Source organism: Tinamus guttatus, unplaced genomic scaffold, assembly GCF_059628265.1.
Source record: "Tinamus guttatus ecotype Peru unplaced genomic scaffold, ASM5962826v1 Tinamus_guttatus_pri_ptg000254l, whole genome shotgun sequence".
Classification (NCBI taxonomy): domain Eukaryota; kingdom Metazoa; phylum Chordata; class Aves; order Tinamiformes; family Tinamidae; genus Tinamus; species Tinamus guttatus.
In genome coordinates, this window is record NW_028288788.1 from 122,196 (window position 1) to 138,843 (window position 16,648).

General features: G+C 70.8%; 2 protein-coding genes across 2 annotated transcripts; both read right to left on the minus strand.

The window, feature by feature from the left end:
* Nucleotides 1-22: 22 nt before the first annotated feature.
* APC2 (APC regulator of Wnt signaling pathway 2) lies at nucleotides 23-12,827 on the minus strand. The gene is made up of 15 exons (XM_088526718.1): nucleotides 12,753-12,827; nucleotides 9,810-9,968; nucleotides 9,637-9,727; nucleotides 9,389-9,554; nucleotides 9,189-9,297; nucleotides 9,008-9,121; nucleotides 8,651-8,728; nucleotides 7,171-7,257; nucleotides 6,715-7,099; nucleotides 6,528-6,623; nucleotides 6,256-6,395; nucleotides 6,104-6,181; nucleotides 5,905-6,021; nucleotides 5,615-5,829; nucleotides 23-5,354 (listed from the first exon to the last, which is right to left on the minus strand). Exons 1-15 carry the CDS (start codon nucleotides 12,804-12,806, stop codon nucleotides 23-25), a joined length of 7,221 nt encoding a protein of 2,406 aa, XP_088382844.1. The 5' UTR covers nucleotides 12,807-12,827.
* A 1,190-nt stretch (nucleotides 12,828-14,017) lies between these two features.
* RPS15 (ribosomal protein S15) lies at nucleotides 14,018-16,322 on the minus strand. Its single transcript, XM_088526811.1, has 5 exons — nucleotides 16,312-16,322; nucleotides 15,476-15,608; nucleotides 15,137-15,222; nucleotides 14,800-15,034; nucleotides 14,018-14,171 (listed from the first exon to the last, which is right to left on the minus strand). Exons 1-5 carry the CDS (start codon nucleotides 16,320-16,322, stop codon nucleotides 14,058-14,060), a joined length of 579 nt encoding a protein of 192 aa, XP_088382937.1. The 3' UTR covers nucleotides 14,018-14,057.
* Between the last annotated feature and the right edge of the window lie 326 nt (nucleotides 16,323-16,648).

A 16,648-nucleotide genomic window follows, 5' to 3' on the forward strand; every position in this document is an offset into this window, starting at 1 on the left:
CTCCGTCGCTCCCCGGGTGGCTCTAGGCCGGGATTTTCTCCACCGCCTTGTCGGCCGCGGCGGGCAGGGCCATGGGGCTGGGCACGTAGTTGAAGGGGGAGACGCGGGCGGCGCGGCTGGGGGAGCCGTGCCGGCTGCCCGGGAAGCTGCCGCCGCCCGCGGCCTCGTGCCCGAAGATGGGCAGGGTGCCCTTGGCGGGGCCGGCGCCGCGGCCGCGCTCGGGCCCCGCGCGGCTCTCCAGCGTCGGCGACGTGCTGGAGTTGGTCTTGGTGGTGGCGAAGTCCTCGGTCTGCACCACGGCGTCGCTCGTCTTCCGCAGGGCCCCGGCGCTCGGCGCTGCCTCTTCCTCCTCCTCCTCCTCCTCCTCCGCGGCGCTGGCCAGCGGCAGCGCCGAGGAGGGCAGGGTGCTCTTGAGGATGTGCGGGATGTCCTCGTCGCGGATCCGCCGCCACGTGCCCTTCATCGTCGGCGCCGGCGCCTTCGGTGCCACCGGGGGCTGCGGTGGCCGGCGCGGCGCGGTGGCCTCGGAGGCAGCTGAGCGCACGGACGAGGGGCTGCTGGCCCTGCGGGCCACGCTGATGTTGGGCGAGGACGAGTAGCGCTTGAAGGGCTCGGGGGCCCCGCTGCCGCCGCTCTTCACCGGCAGCCGCGACGGGCTCTCCGAGCTGGTTCTCCGCGGCGCTTTGGGCCCGTTTGGCACCCGGGGGGTGCCCGGTGCCGCCTTGGCCGCCTTGAGCTCGTCGCAGCGGGACGAGCAGAGGAAGACGGCGGGCAGGGCGGCGCGGCTGCGCGGTGGCGCGGCGCCCGGTGCCGGCGGCGGCTCCGCGCGGTGCCGCAGCAGCAGGCTGGACGACTCCTTGATGAAGGTGAGCTGGCGCAGGAAGCCGGAGCGCTCCGAGTCGCCGCCGGCGGCGCGCGCCGACGCCACCCGCACCAGCTCCAGCCGCCCGCCGGCCGGCCCCGCGCGCCCGCCCGTGCCAGCACCGCGCGCCTTGGCGCTGCCCGCGTGCTCCTCCAGCGCCGGCAGCGCGCCCCGGCCCGGCAGCGCCTTCTTGCTGGGCTTCTGCATGAAGGGGATGCGCACCGGCGACTTCTGCGTCTTGGGCTGCCTCGGCGCCGGCGACTTGGGGGCCGCCGCTCTGCCCGGCGGGGACGCGGCGCCGCCCGCCTTGTTGGCCGGGCCCGGCTTGGCCAGCTGCGAGGGCGACGGCAGCTTCTTGGGCGCAGGCTGCGACGGGGTGGAGGTGCGGGACGAGCCCGAGGACGGCGGCCCCTTGGCCATGCGCGCGGGCGGCGTGGTGCTGCGCTTGGGCAGCGCCAGCTCGCCCAGCTCCGACGCCTTGCCCAGCCGGTGGAGGCTCCGCGAGCGCTGCTGGCTCAGAGCCGGGTTCTTGGCCGGCGTCTCGGCCTTGGCCGCCGCTGCCGCCCTCTTCTTGGGGGTGGACTGTGGGCTGGCGGCATCCTTGGCCAGGCTGGGCATGTAGATGACGGTCCTGCCGCGGAAAACCACGGGCAGGTTGGGCACGGGCTTCTGCGGGGCCGGGCTCCGGGCCGTCCCGGCGCCGCGGCCGCCCGCGGCCCGGGGCTCCGGTGGCTTCTTGCCCGGCGGGACGCCCTTGGTGTGCTCCCTCTTGTCGGCCTCCGGGCCCCGGGGCCGTTTCTTCTCCTTCCTCTCCAGGGAGAGCTGCAAGGTGGAGCCAACCGAGAGCCCCGACATGAAGGAGAGGATGGAGTCGGACTCGGAGGACGGCTCCCGCGACAGGGACGCGGCAGCCTGGTGCAGCCAGGTGACGATGGAGTTGGCGCCCTCCTGGATGGCTTTCCACTCCACGCTGTCCAGGTCGGAGCCGCGGTCGGATCCGGCATCCTCGGCAGGATGGAGCCGGCCCTCGGCCTTCCTGCCGCCCACGCTCTTTGCGCCGGAGCCCTTGAGCTTGGTCTTGCGCTCGGCGGCGCGGCGCCGCACCGAGGGCCGCCGCCGCTTGGGCATGGCCGAGCCGATGCATTTCTGCAGCAGGTCGTCCTCGGAGCGGAGGCTGAGCGAGTCGGGGGAGCCGCCGCGCGCCGGCGCCGTCCCGGCCCGCGCCCGGGCCGCTTTGCCGTACGGCTGCGCCCGGCCCTCGCCCGCGGAGAGCTCGGCGTCGCTCAGGGAGCTCATGGAGGAGCTGAGCGAGTAGCACGGCGGCGTCTCGTCCGCAATGAGGTTGTGCTGTGGCTTGGCCGCCGCTTTGGCTTTGCCGGGTGCCGGCCGGGCGCCGCTATCGGGCTCCGGGCGGCAGACGGGGCCGCTGCGTCGCTCCGCGCGCGGGGTCCGGCCGGGCCGGGCGCTGCCGCCCGCGGCGTCGGGCGCCTCGTCCGAGTCGCGCTCATAGAAGCAGTAGACGGCCTCCTCCGTCGGCGTGGTGTGGCACAGCGACTGGAAGGCCACGTCGTCCTCGCGGGCGCCGTCCCGCCGCCCCGCGTCCCGCTCCAGGCTGCCGCCGCTCCGGGAGGCCGCCCGGCCCCGCTTGGCCTCGGCGCCGCGGCTCCGCGCGGAGCTGCCGGAGGACGATCTCCTCCCCGGCTCCCGCTGCCCCTCGGCCCGGCTGCGCTGCCCGGCCTCCCGCCTCTCCGTCCTCTTTGCGGGGCCCTGCTCGGGCTCCTCCTTGGCCGGGTAGCGGAGGGTCTCGTCGCTCAGCGAGGCGGCGCTGGAGAAGTTCACCGCGGTGCCGTCCGCCGAGTCGGTGCAGGAGTCGTCGTCCTTGAAGAGGTCGCGGGCGGCAGCTCGCAGGTGCCTGGGGACGCCCGCGTGGGACGGCGCCGGCACCAACATGTAGACGGGCACGTGCACGGCCTTCTTGGTGTGCGGGTGCAGCACCTGGCCCGAGAGCAGCGACGTCTTCACCTTGCGGAAGCGGGAGGGCATGGCCGAGTTGATGCACTCCTTGAGGATCTCGATGTCGTCGTCGGAGTTGGGCTCCGCGCGCTCCGCCCGCCGCCGGCCCTCCAGGAACCGCTCGTCCCGCCTCTCCTCCCGCTTCTCGTGGGCCACGAAGTTGAGGCTGTTCTTCTCCGGGAAGGTGGGCATCAGCTTGAGCTCCACGTCCTTCTGCACGTAGTGCTCGTGGAGGGGCAGGGCGCTGAGGCTGGACGCGCAGGAGAAGTTCTCGTTGGGTTTCTCCACCGTGAAGTAGACCATGGAGTCCAGGTCCTGCGGCAGCTGGAAGCGCTCCTTGAAGTCCGTGATCTCCATGAACTTCTTGACGTTGTTCTCCCACTGGATGTTGAACTGGCTGGTCTCCTTCTCCGGCTGGCAGCCCAGCTCGAAGAGCGGCGTCTTGCTGCGGCTGGGCGGCATGGTCTGCCCGGGGCTGTCGGGCAGCTCGCTGGGGCTGATGGTGCCGCTGATCATCTCGCTGCAAGGGTCGCTCTGGATGGAGCTGGCGATGGAGGGGCTCTCGAAGCTGCCCAGGGAGCTCACGGAGCTGCAGCGGCTCATCACCAGCGGCGTCTCCTGGATGTAGTTCTCCGAGGAGCTCGAGGGCGTGAGGTCCTCGTGGCGAGATGGGGACGTCTCCCGCAGGAAGACCTTGTCACGCTTCGGAAAGGGGATGCTGATGGGCTGCGAAATCCCCACTGGAGTGGTTGGGCCCGGATCCGCCGCCTTCTCCTTCTGCTGCCTCCCGTCCTCGGGCTCCCCGTCCTCCATCTCGATGATCTCCAGGGAGGAGTCGCTGTCGATGTCGTTCTCGCTGTGGCTCTGCCCGTCCAGCACGTTGTCGGCCGAGGAGAGCGACGAGAGCGAGCTGCACCGCGAGAAGCAGATCGGGGTGTCCTCCACCGAGTACTTCTGCACCGACTCCTGCTCCGCGGCGGCGGGCGCCGGCGCCGGCAGCTTCTCCGGGATCTTGCTGAGGCTCTCGGCCGTCTGCAGCAGCGCGGGGGGCAGCCAGGCCTGCTTCCTGCCCAGCAGCGAGGGGTGGTGGCCGGCCAGGCCCCCGGCACTGGTGGCCGAGCTGCTCTTGGCCAGGTTCTCCAGCAGCGGGATGTGCTGGTAGGACGGGGAGAGCTTGATCGTATGCACCTGCGCGTCGGAGGGGAGCTTGCCGCCCGCCTCCTTCTTCCATTCGGGCTCCTTGTCCAGCGCCTTGGCACTGGGGAAGGTCACCATCTTCTTGGCTCTCTCGGGCAGCTCCCTCTGCTCCGGCTTGTCCGGCTCCGCCGGCTCCTTGGCCTTGGGCGCGGGCGGCTCCACGCGCTCGGCTTTGCCGCCGAGGATGTTCTTGAGGTCGAGCCTGCTGGGCCGCTTCTGGTAGCGCTGCAGCTCCTCGCGGTAGTCGAGGAAGGGCGCGCGGGTGCAGGGCTTCATGTGCTCCTTGGTGCAGTAGCCGTCGCTGGTGCTGCCGCTGTTGAGGCTGTCGTTGGACAGGCTGGTGGAGGCCGCCTTGATGCGCAGCAGGGCCCGCGCGCGGCTCAGGCCCTCGCGCTTGGCGAAGCCGCCCGCGTCCGAGAGGCGGCAGGGCGAGCAGGACTGCGCGCGCGCCTCGCGCGCCTCCTCGGCCCCGTACTGCCAGTCCAGGCCGTGGTCCTCCGAGCTGAGGCTGAAGCTGTCGTCCGAGGACGTGTGCATGGTGGAGATGTCTTCCACCAGCTTGTCGATCTTGGCCACCGTGCTGGAGATCTTGTTGGCCAGCTTCTCGGCCGCCAGCGAGACGTCGTCCTCCGGCAACGGGGGCTTCCTGGGCTCGGCCGTCTTGCTGCCCGTGTCCTTCTCCGGCTCCGGGCATCTCCTCTGAGCAAGAGCCCGGGGCAGAGCCTGACCTTGGAGGAAGGAGGAGTTGAGGAACATGGAGAGGACGGAGGCGTTCGCCGTCTCCACGCCGCTGGACACGTTGGGCACCTCGTCGTCGTCAAAGCAGCCCGAGTCGGAGGCGTAGTCCTTCACCAGGCTCTCCATGTGCCGCAGCGGCTTCTTCGCGCTCTGGCTCTTCAGGCTCTGCTTCTCCATGGTGTCGAAGGTCTCGGCCAAGTGCTTGGCATCCAGCTCGGCCTCCAGAGCCTTCTGCTTGCGCATGTAGAGGGAGGGCATGCAGGAGCCCGGGGAGATAACGGCCGCGTCCTTGTACTTGGGGGGCCGGTTGGTGAGCAGGTTGCGGAGCGCGGCGGCGCTGCCCATGGCGATCATCTTGTGCTTGGAGTGGATGAGGTTGCGCAGCATGCTGACCGCCCCCAGGTCCCAGAGCAGCTCCTGGTCCTTGGGGCTGCGCGCCGAGAGGTTCCAGAGGGTGCCGCACGCGTTGCTCACGATGGTGAGGCTGTGCGAGCGCAGGTGCTGCAGCAGCGTCTGCAGGCAGTTGTGGTCCCGGAGCACCTGCCTGCGAGACACCCCGGCCGTGAGCCCCGCGGCGAGGGGGACCTGGGGGGCCACGCGGCAGCCTCCAGGACACCCACGTCCCCATGGGCAGGGGGGCGCATGGCACGTCCCCATGGGGACTGCATCCTCTCCCTGCTCCGCACCCCGGTGCTCCAAGCCCCTTGCAGCAGGAGGGAGCTCCCACGGGACGAGCCAGATGGGACCCCCCAGAGCACCCTTGGGTGGCCTCGCGGCCGCGGGAGCGCCTCGTCCCCCGCTCACCGGTAGTCCTCGCGCGTGGCGACGAGGCTGGAGACGTTGCGGAGGATGCCGCCGCCGCTCTCGATGATGGCCAGCGAGTTGCTCTGGCACTTGTAGGTGAGGGTGCTCACCAGGAAGCCCAGGGCGCCCTCCACCACGCAGATGGCCGCCTTGTTCTCCGTGCTGTGCGCCGAGAGGTTCCAGAGCGCGCTCAGCACGCTCTTGAGCGTCGACTCCTGCGCGGGGCACAGCGCCGCGTCAGCCCCGGCGCCGCGGCCGCGGGGCGCGCGGGGCGCGGGGCCCGGCCTCACCTTGGTGGCGTGCAGCGCGCACTGCGTGAGCCCGGCCACGCTGCCCACCTCCCGCAGCACCTTCTTGCTGTTGATGTCCGCGCGCCACGACAGGTTCCTCAGGATGCTGGAGACCACCTGGAAGGGCAGAGCGGCGCGTGGGCCCCTGCACGGTGTCCCCAGGGTGTCCCCCGGCCTGTCCCCGTCCCCATGTGCCAACCTGGTGCAGCTCCTCGCTGTCCGAGGCCAGCTGGGCCACGATGGCCTCCATGCAGCCGCGGCGGGAGCAGAGCGTGGCCTGCGGGGAGGAGAGCGCCGTGAGCGCGGGCCCCGCCGCGTCCCCGCCGCGTCCCCGCCGTCCCCTCCCCGCACCTTGTTGACCACGTCGCCGAAGGTGAGGTTGGTGAGGGCCATGCCCGCGTAGCGCCGCAGCGCCAGGTTCAGCGGGTCGCTCGTCATCCTGTGCATCTCGTAGTCCACCTGCAGCAGCTCGGCCACCGCCTGCAGGCCGCCTGCGGGGTGACACGGGGCGCGCGTGACGCGGGACCTCCCCGCTGCCACCCGCCCTGGGGAACGGGGGGGTGACACGGGGGACGCGTGGGGACGTGGGCTGCCCCGTAGCACCACGCGGGGCCGGAGCTCACCCAGCTCGTTCATGGCGCGCCGGTACTCCTCGTCGAAGGAGAGCTTCATGATGGCGCAGGTGGCCTGGCAGATCTGGGGCTCGATGGGCACCGGGGCTGCGGGAGGAGCGGGGAGGACGCTGAGCACCGGAGGGCCCCGGTGCCCCTGTGCCAGCCCTGCACCGCGCGGTGCCCGCGGTGCCCGTACCCGCGCCGCCCTCGGGGCCCTTGCCCCCCTCGCAGCTCTGCATCTGCAGCCAGTCCCAGCAGGTCTCGGAGTAGGAGCGGATCTGCTCGAGCACGTGCAGCACCCGCATCTCCTTCTTGGCCTGGCCCTCGTCGGGCTGCGAGAAGACGATGTTGTGCAGGGCGGCGTTGGCGCGCATGCGGGCGTCCTTGGCGCCCGCGGGGCTCTCGGGCGGCCCCGGCTCGCGGTCCGTGTCGTGCAGGATCTGGATGAGCAGGGGCAGGCAGCCCGACTTGCGCATGGCCACGCAGCTCTCCTGCGAGCTCGACATGGCCAGCAGCGTGCGCGACATGTCGTCCTTGTCCCGCGTCGCCAGCATGGACAGGAGCCAGAAGACAACCTCCACCTGCGGCGGGGAGCGCGTGTCAACCGGGACGAGGCCGCGGCGGGCGCGGGGACGGCGGGGACGGCTCCTACCTTGCTGCTGCCCAGGGTGCCGTCGTCGGGATGGGTGGGCAGCTCCAGGTCGCCGTCCTCCTCCAGGCCCGGCAGCTTCGCGCAGAGCTGCGGAGCAGGGGACGAGCGGGGCCACGTGGCAGCGCGATGGGGGACGTGCCCGGCCCCCCGCGCCGCAGCGGCTCCTTCCCCAGGTGCCACCGGGGGATTTTGGGGCTGAAAAGGGGCTGAGCGGGCAGGGTTGTTGTGGGGTTGTGCCAGGGAAGGGCAGAGCGGGGACACAGAGCAAGTGGGATGTGGGGACCGCATCAGAGCTCGTGTGGGAGGATGAGCAGAGGTGACAGCAGGGCCGGGCAGGGGTGATGAGGAGACCTGGGGGAGTGGAGGCATCTGGGGACAGGGGACACTGGAGGGGCTTTATAGGACATGGAGATGGAGGGATAATGTGTTGACGGGGTGATGGAGGGGCCGTGTAGGACTTGGGGGATGACGACGTGGATGTGCAGGCCCAGGGGGGCATGGAAAAGGACTGAGGGGCAATGGAGAGGCCGTGTGGGACACAGGGATGATGGAGAAGCTGTGCAGGACCTGTGGGTGCTGGAGGGGCCGTGCAGGACATCATAGGGGTGATGGAGGGACTGTGCAGGACATGGGGGTGATGGAGAGGCCGTGTGGGACACACGGATGATGGAGAAGCTGTGCAGGACCTGCAGGTGATGGAGGGGCTGTGCAGGACATGGGAGTGACGGAGGGGCCATGCAGGACATGGGGGTGACGGAGGGGCCGTGCAGGACATGGGGGTGATGGAGGGGCCGTGCAGGACATGGGGGTGATGAAGGGGCCGTGCAGGACAGAGTTGGGATGGAGGGACCTTGCAGGACAGGGATGTGATGGAGAGGGTGTGCAGGACATGGTGGTGATGGAGGGGCCATGCAGGACATGGTGGTGACGGAGGGGCTGTGCAGGACATAGGGGTGATGGAGGGGCCATGAAGGACATGAGGGTGCTGGAGGGGCCGTGCAGGACATGGGGGTGACGGAGGGGCTGTGCAGGACAGGGTTGCGATGGAGGGACCTTGCAGGACAGGGATGTGACGGAGAGGGTGTGCAGGACATGGGGGTGACGGAGGGGCCATGCAGGACATGGGGGTGATGAAGGGGCCATGCAGGACATGGTGGTGACGGAGGGGCCGTGCAGGACATGGCGGTGACGGAGGGGCTGTGCAGGATGAGGTGCTGCTGGGCCCATGGAGGGGCCGTCCCGGCGCGGGGGTGACACCGAGGCCGTGCCGGACGCGGGGGCTGCGCCGGGGCCGCCGGTGCCTCCCACTCGGGGCGCTGGCAGATGCCGCGCGGCGCCCGCCCGCCGCGCCGTGGCCTACTTCTGGTCTCCATGGCAACTGCCCATTTCACGGTGCCCGCGCCGCACAAAGCCCGGCCGAGGCGCCGCGGGGCCGCGAAGGGGCCGGCGGCCCCGGCAGCTCCGTGCTCAGCCCCGGTACCTGCGGCTCCGGCTGCTGCACCTTGTCCTGCGCCTCCATGAGCTCCTTGTCGATCTGCTCCAGCCGCGACGCCCGGATCTGTGTAAACGGAGCGGGCGTCAGTGCGCGCTGGGGACACGCAGCCCTGGGAGCTGGCGACGAGGGCATCCAGGGAGGGGGAAAGCTGGGGACAAGGCATAGGGACAGCAGGGCACCAGGGTGCAATGGCACAGGCTGCAAAGCGCTGGGAATGAGGAGGCTCCGGGCAGGGAACGCTGCGTGCAAGGGTGCACGGGACAGGGAGAGATGGGGACACGGGTGCACAGGGATGAGGATAACCCAGGACATGGGGGACAAGGGCAGGAGGAGGGCGCCGACCTGCGCCCGCTGCACCATCTCGTCGGCCGTGCCGAAGCGCTCCTCCATGAGCGCGCGGATGTGCTGCGCCTCGAACTCCAGCTGCTGCCGGATGAGATCCATCTGCATGGAGAACTGCGGGGCGAGGGCGGCTGTCACGGAGCGCCGGGCCGGGCCGGGCACCGCGGCCGGCCCCACTCACCGTCTCCACGTGCGGCAGCTCGTCCAGGCGCTTGGAGAGGCTCTGCAGCTGCGTGTAGTACCAGCCCTTCTCCTTCTCCTCCTTCTCCATCTCGCCCAGCAGGAAGCACCTGGACACGCGGGATGGTGCCTGTCAGCGGGGCGTCGTGGCGGGCACAGCCCCGGCACGAGCACCCCGTGCATGGGGACAAGCCGGGTCACCTCTCGCGGTCCAGCTCCTCGAGGATGCGCAGGGTGGCCCTGCTTGGGTCCCCGGCGCCGTCCTTGCCCCGCGGTGCGGGCAGCGGCATCTCCTCGGCCAGCTCCGGCACCAGCGCGGCCGCCGGGAACTTGAGGTTGTAGAGGCTGGAGATGTCCATCTGCAGGGCTGGGGACGGAGGCGGCGGTGACAGGGGGCAGAGGGAAGGGGCAATGGGCTCTGTGACCGGGGCCAAGGTGCTGCCACCCACCTCTGAGCTGCTCCAGGACCTCCGTCTGCCCCGAGGACACCATGACCCGGGCCTCCTGCTCCAACTTGCCCTGCAGGTGCTTCAGGACCTCCTGAAACCCACAGGAACCCGTCAGAGGGGGGCACCACGGGGGTGGAAGGGGCATCCCTGGCGGACCCCGGCTCCGGGCTCACCTTCATGTCCGAGGTCTCATTCTCGAGCTTGGAGAGGTGGTGCGAGTTGTCCTGCAGCTCGCGCCGCAGGTGGCTGTTCTCCTTCTTGAGCGCCTCCACCTGCCGCACGAGCTGCTCGTACGAGGCGATGGAGCCCGACATCTTCAGCTCCTCCGCGGCCTGCGAGGACGGACATGGGTGCCCGGACGCCTGGGCCCGCTGCAGCCCCCAGCCCGCAGTGCAGCCCCACGCCCTGGGTGCCCCTGGCACAGGGGGGTCTTGTGTTCCCTGGCCACGTCTCCCTCTCCGTCGGTGGCTCCCACCGTCCCTCCCTTCCCCTTTGTCTCCCTTTTGTCTTCTCATCCCTTCCCGATCCCCTCCTTCCCTTATCCCCCTTCACCCTGGGGCCTCCCTGGCTCTTCCCAGAGGATCCCCAGCCCTCATTGTGCCCCCATCCTCCAGCCCCGGCCCTCAGGTCCCGCTGGCAGCCCCCGGCCACAACCCCCCTCCCGGCCGCTCCGGCGCCGCAGCCGCCTCGTGCCCGCGGTGCTGCCACGCTCGGTACCGACACACGTGTGGGAGGGACGGGGACAGGGCCCCGAGCGCGCCAGGCGGGCGGCAGGGACCCCCCTCGCTGCGTCACGGGGCCGCGTGTGCTGTGCACACACGTGTGCGCAGGGCTGCGGCTGCAGGCAGCCCCGCGAGCACACGTGGCCGCACGCATGTGCACGCTCACGTATACACGCAATGCATACGTCTGCATGTGCGTGTCCTTGCACACGTCCGCATGCGTGTGCACGCTCATGCATGCGTGTGCGTGATGCATATGGCTGTGATGACGAAACGTCGCCTTTGTCTGTCCTCAGTCACAGTCGCCCGGGGGCTGCAGCAGCAGCTTTCAACAACCTCCCCAAAAAACCTCCCCCATCCCCATCACTTCCCCTCCCCAGCCGAGACGCAGGGAAAAGGGATGTGGGATGCACAGGGTGGGATGCAGGATACACAAGATGGGGTGCTGGATGCGGGAGGCACAGTATGGGATGCAGGCTGGAATGCAGGATGCACAATACAGGGTGCGGGATGCGATTACAGGTTGGGATGCGCAATACAGGATGCGGGATGTGGCTGCAGGGTGGGATGCAGGATGCGGCCTGTCTCCTTCCTGTTGCCATGGCGACAGGCGCAGAGCAGGGTGGCTCCGCGCGGCCCTGGACCGCCGGGCGCATCCCTGCGGCTGCGGCGCCTGCGCCGGCCCTTCCTGCCCGGCTCCTCCATCACCCCCTGCCTTGGGCCGGGGGCTAAATTGGGGGAAGGGGAGGGAGAAAAGAGGGGGAGGATCTGATCTCCCGGACTCCGGGGCCCCTTGCAGGGAGGACTGGGGCGGCGCTGGGCGCTGCAGCCCGCGGGGAGGGGCTGCCACGAAGGCACCTGCAGTTGCGAAGCGTCTAGACAGAGCCGGGGAAGGGGGAGCCGGGGCTGCGGCGCCGGTGACCGCGGTCCCCGCCCCGCTCCCGCCGCCCCCGCCGCCCCCAACCGGAGCCTCCGCGGCTGCGGTCCCACCTGGGGGGCTCCCGGGGACCTGGCTCTGGCCAGGAAGGTCCCAGGAAGGGGCAGATGCTGCAGGAGACGAGGGTGGAGAAGCAGCATCCGCACTGCCTGCTGCGCTGTCACCCTCTGCGCTGTCACCCTCTGCACTGCCACCCTCTGCACTGTCACCCTCTGCGCTGTCACCCTCTGCGCTGTCACCCTCTGCACTGTCACCCGCTGCACTGTCACCCGCTGCACGTTGCACGGCGCTGCCCACCGCGCTGCCCACCGCACTGCCCGGCCTGCGGGGCTCGACCTCCGCGCTGCCCTTTGCGGTGCCCTGCCCGCGTCCTGCCCACGGAGCCGGCGGGGCCTGCAGGTCTCGAGGGGGCTCCAGCAGCCCCTGCCCGCAGCCCCGGGCACCGCGGCCGCTCCCGTCCCCGCAGCGCCCGCCCGAGGCCGCGGCCCCCCCTGCGCAGCAGCCGCATCTGCGGCCCCCGCGCCCCCGGGGACGTTAAACAAACAGCGTGTTGTCACCCGCGCCGCTAATTGACACGGTGGCCCGGGGGAGCCCCGGGCAAGGCCAAGCTGCCCCCGGGGAGCGCCCGCCGGCCGCGCGCGCGGACGTGCACGAGCACCCGCTGAGTGTGCACGAGCACACGCGTGGGCACACGCATGAACACGACACCCCCCCGTGCAGCACATTCCCGCATCGCTGCCCCCCCACGCCCAGGCTCCTGCCCGCACGTCCCGGCGCCCGCAGACAAACCCGGGGCTGCGGCAGGGCCCGGGGGGGGGGGCGCGATCTTCGGGTGTCCTCTGTGTCCCCCCCCGCCCGCCTCGGCATCACCAGCCGTGCGGAGGCTCCGGGGCCCCGGCGCGGGGAAACGCTCCCACCCACGAGCTGGCCCTGGGGGCTCAGGGAGGGGCTCGGACCAAGGCAGCAGCCCCGAGGCCTCGGGGAGGGGCGACGGCCCCGGCGGGGGCTGCGGGAGGCAGCGGCGATGCGGGGGGGGGACAGGTTTTGGGGGGCAGTTCCCGGGGGGGTCTCAGTGTGACCCACAGGGATGGAGACGGGCCCGGTGCGGGCGGCAGGTGCCACGGTGAGGGTCTCACAACCCGCCCCCCCGCCCCTGCATTCAGCGCCGCAGCGCCGGGCCCAGCGCGGCCGCATCCTGCCCCCCCTCCCGCCGCAGCATCCGCGCATCCCGCCCAGCCCGGCGGCCCCCCCGCCCGCACCCCCCCACCCCGGGCAGGGCCCCGTCGCCCCCCGGTTCCACGGACCCCCCTCCCCGCGCCGCAGCCCCCGCCGCGCTCGCTGCAGCGACGGGAAGAAAGGAATAAAGGAGAGAGGCGGAGGGGGGCGGCGGAACAGGGAAAATACCCCCCACGGCCCCCGGTCGCCCCCGGCCCGGCAGGTGCCCCGGTAGCCGGTACCTCATCGCCGAAGAAGGCGGCGTGCAGGAAGGCGAGCAGCGCGGGCAGCCCCATCCGCGCCGCGGCCCCGCGCGCAGCCGCCGCCCCTCGGGGTGGTCCCAGCCCGGGCGGGGCCGTCGCCGCTCGGTGACAGCGGGCGGGACGCGGCGGCACCGCGGGGACCCCCCCTCCCGCCCCCGGGTTGTGCCCGGGGCTTTGCGGCCCCAAAGCGCCGCGCTCGGGGGGGCTGCGGGTCCCGTCGCGCCGCTCCGGTGCCCACGGGCGCTGTGGGGCCCGGCTCGCAGCCCGTCCCCGGGGCCGCAGCGCGAGGCACCGGGCCGGGGGGGCTCTGCGGAACCCCCTGCGATGCGAGGGGGTCGGGGGACGCCCCGCGCGGGGACAGGGACAGCGACAGGTCCGGGGACAGCGACAGGTCTGGGCGGCTGCGGCTCCGGCCGCGGCGCCCCGGGGTCCGGGGAGGGAGCGGGACGGACGAGGGGACCCGAGTGGCCGCAGCGTCCCCAGGAGCCCCCAGGACTCGCAGCCCAGACCCGGGGGCTGAGACGGGACTTCCCCAAGGGCGGCCCGGAGCCGGCGCCGAGGGCCGCGGCTCGGGGTGTCTGCGGGCTCCGGCAGAGCCCCCCGGCCACCCGCCCGCCCGGGGCAGCCCCCGGAGCTGCGCTGGGGGCCGCGGCCTCGGGGGGCGGGCGGAGGGGCCGGGGCGCGGGGACGAGACCCGCTCCGGGGACGCCCAGGAGCCGGGGCGGCCGCGGCGGGTCCTGCCGGGTCCCCCCGGGCGACGCCGCTGCGGACAGAGCCGGGGCGGCCGCGGGGGCGACGCGGCCCCGTCCCCCTCCGCCGTCTGGGGGAGCCGGGCGGCCCCGGCGCCCGGGGAGCGGCGGGGGGGACACGGGGAACCCCCTGCCAAGGGCCGCACTCGGGGCCCGCTGCTTCCCCCTGGGTTTTAAGCTCCCGTTTCCCATGGGAAGCGGCCGGGGGATCCCCGGGAGCCTCGCGGGTGGCAGCAGCTCCGGTGCAGGGGTCCCTGCTCTGCCAGAGCCCCCGTGAATCCCCCACATCCAGGGCAGAGAAGCAGATGTGTCACTGTCCCCATTCCCGGGAAGGGCCCAGAGCCAAGGAGCCCCGGGGAGAAGTGGGTTACCAGAAAGGCCCCCCAAAAGCTAACGCGCACATGGAAAAGCGTCCGGAGAGTCCGGGAGCGCCACGTTCCACCAACCCCAGCAGCTCCCCGCGAGCTCGCGCAGCACCGAGACAGAGCAGAGACGTTTGGCAAATTGTCTTTATTTACACCTAGAAAAGGCCTCCTCACTTGAGGGGGATGAAGCGGGAGGAGTGCGTGGCGCCGATGCCGGGGCGGCCGTGCTTCACCGGCTTGTACGTGATGGAGAACTCGCCCAGGTAGTGGCCGATCATCTCGGGCTGCAAGGGAAGGGGAGCGTGAGGAAGGGAAGGACGGTGGGACGCGGAGCCGCCTCCCTGCGGCCGCCGCCGCACACGGAGGCGTCCCCGGCTGCTGGCGGAACCCGCGGTGGCTTTTCTGGGTGCTCCGCAGCGCCCCTGGGAACGCTGTGCACAGAACCAGAGGCCACAGGGATGAGACACCTGCCCGGAGCTGGTGCTGCCCCATCCCGGCCGGCTCTGCACGCTCAGGCCGGAACAGATGCAGCCCCGGGGTCCCCCCAGCACCTTCCCGGGCCAGTTTAAGTATCAGTCGCCACCAGATCCCAAGGAGAAGGAGCCACCTGATCCCAGCAGCGGGATCAGGTAGCGCTGCGGGTTATTCCACACCCCGGAGATGGGAGCGCTCCCCTTCCTGCTGAAACGCGACTCTGGGGTTGCCCAGCAGGCTGGGGATGTGCAGGGCGAGCGCTGCCTCCCCCCGTGCCGCAGCAGCGGCCACGGGCTCCTGCGCGGTCACTTGGGAGGTGGCGCTGGGGCTTCTCCGGGCCCTCCAGCGCAGGTGCCACCTCGGGGAGCACCGCGTTGGGCTCCTGCGCGCCAGACACCAACACCCTTGGTGGCAGCGCGTGCACGGGCAGCGTCTCACCTTGATCTCCACCTGGTTGAAGGTCTTGCCGTTGTAGACGCCCACCATGCTGCCCACCATCTCGGGCAGGATGATCATGTCGCGCAGGTGGGTCTTCACCACCTCGGGCTTCTCCATGGGCGGCGCCTCCTTCTTGGCCTTGCGCAGCCGCTTGAGCAGCGAGTGCTGCTTGCGGCGCAGGCCGCGGTTGAGGCGCCGCCGCTGCCGCGCGCTGTAGAGCTGCATGAGCTGCTCGCTGCGGCGGGAGACAGGGCTCAGGCGCGGCCCGGGCCGCCCGTTCGCACCGAGCGGCGGCCAATCCCCTCCCCGGTCCCCCCGCGCGCGCCCCCGCTCTCACTAGGACATGTCGAGCAGCTGGTCCAGGTCCACGCCGCGGTACGTGAACTTGCGGAAGGTCCGTTTCTTCTTCTGCTCCACCTCCGCCTGCAGCGGGACGGAGCGGGGTCACGCCGGGGCCCGCCGCGCCCCGGCCCCTCGCCAGGCTCGGCCTACGGGAGGCCTAGCCCGCCCGCGGCCGCCGTGGCGGCCCATCGCGCCGCCCGCCCGCCGCCATGCGGCTCCCGCGGGGAAGGGGAGGCGCCGCCCGCGCCATCGGCAGCGGCGCGAGCCACGGAGGGGCCGCGGGCGCGGAGGATGGAGGCGGATGGGAGGCGGCAGTGCCACTTCCCGCACCCACCATCTTGGACGCGGCTCCTCGGAAAGGGAGGGGGATGCAGCGGAAGCGGCGGATCTCGCGAGAGCGGCGGGGAGGAGAAGGGCGGAAGCGGCGGCAACACCGGCCCCGCGCGGCCCTTCCGCCCTCACTGCTCCTTAAAGGCGCAGGAGCCTCCCCTTGACCCGATCCCGCCCAAGGCGGGACGGACACGGAACCGACCCAACTGTCCCCGTCGCCCCTGGCCCCCCAGCTGCTCCACGCACAAACCTCGTCCAGCCCTGGCAGCACCATCCTTCAGCCATCCACCACCCCCCACACAGCACGCTCATCCAGCAGGGAGACCCCAAGGTGCTCCAAGCAAGGACAGACCTGGCCCCATGTCCCCCCTGTCCGCGCAGCGGGGACAGGACAGCCCTGGCACCCACAGCAGCTCCTGCTGCCTCCAGCCCCTGCCCAGCACGAGGCCCAGGAGCAGCGGGCAAGCGCTGGCACATCCTCGGTGCAGTTCAAAGGGATCACCTGGAAAAGCTGGTTCTGCCCCCAGCCACCCTCGCTGCCCCAGACCTTGCAGAGACTCATTTCAAGGCAGGCAGGGCAGTGCCCGACTCCCTCTGCTTCCATTTTGCTTGTCTTTAAGCAAGGGCCCTTTTTAAAGTGCCCTGCTGGCTGCTTAAGCCGTGGCCCACAGTGTATTTTGCACAGCAATAACTTCCACACAAACCTCATCAGGAAAGTCAAAGCAAAGGCCCCACCCCGATGCAGAGCATGGAAAAAATAAAATGAATAAATAAATAAAAATTGCACCTCCACAGAGAAAGCATAAAATGCCCCTTTTTTGGCACGGGAGCACTGCATACTTCGTGCACATGTAGATCACTGAGCAAGAAGAATCCAAAGGATTCACAGCAAGTGGAACAGGAATGATCTTTTGCTGCAAAGAAAACCAAAGAAAACCATGTTCTTCCAAGAGCAACTTACTGCTTTCCATTGCCACAGTGGTAAATCCCAACAGATCCAGCATATCAAGTAGCACCGAGCAAGTCAATTTTAAGACTTATTTCTTTTCCCCCTCCAGGAGCTAGACTTGAAACAATTAATAGGTTACACATTCCTGGAGGGTTAAATAGATCATGGATTTGAGGTGGCCAGGGCACTGTCTTACTGCAGATGTTGAGGATGTGATTCTTGGGTAAA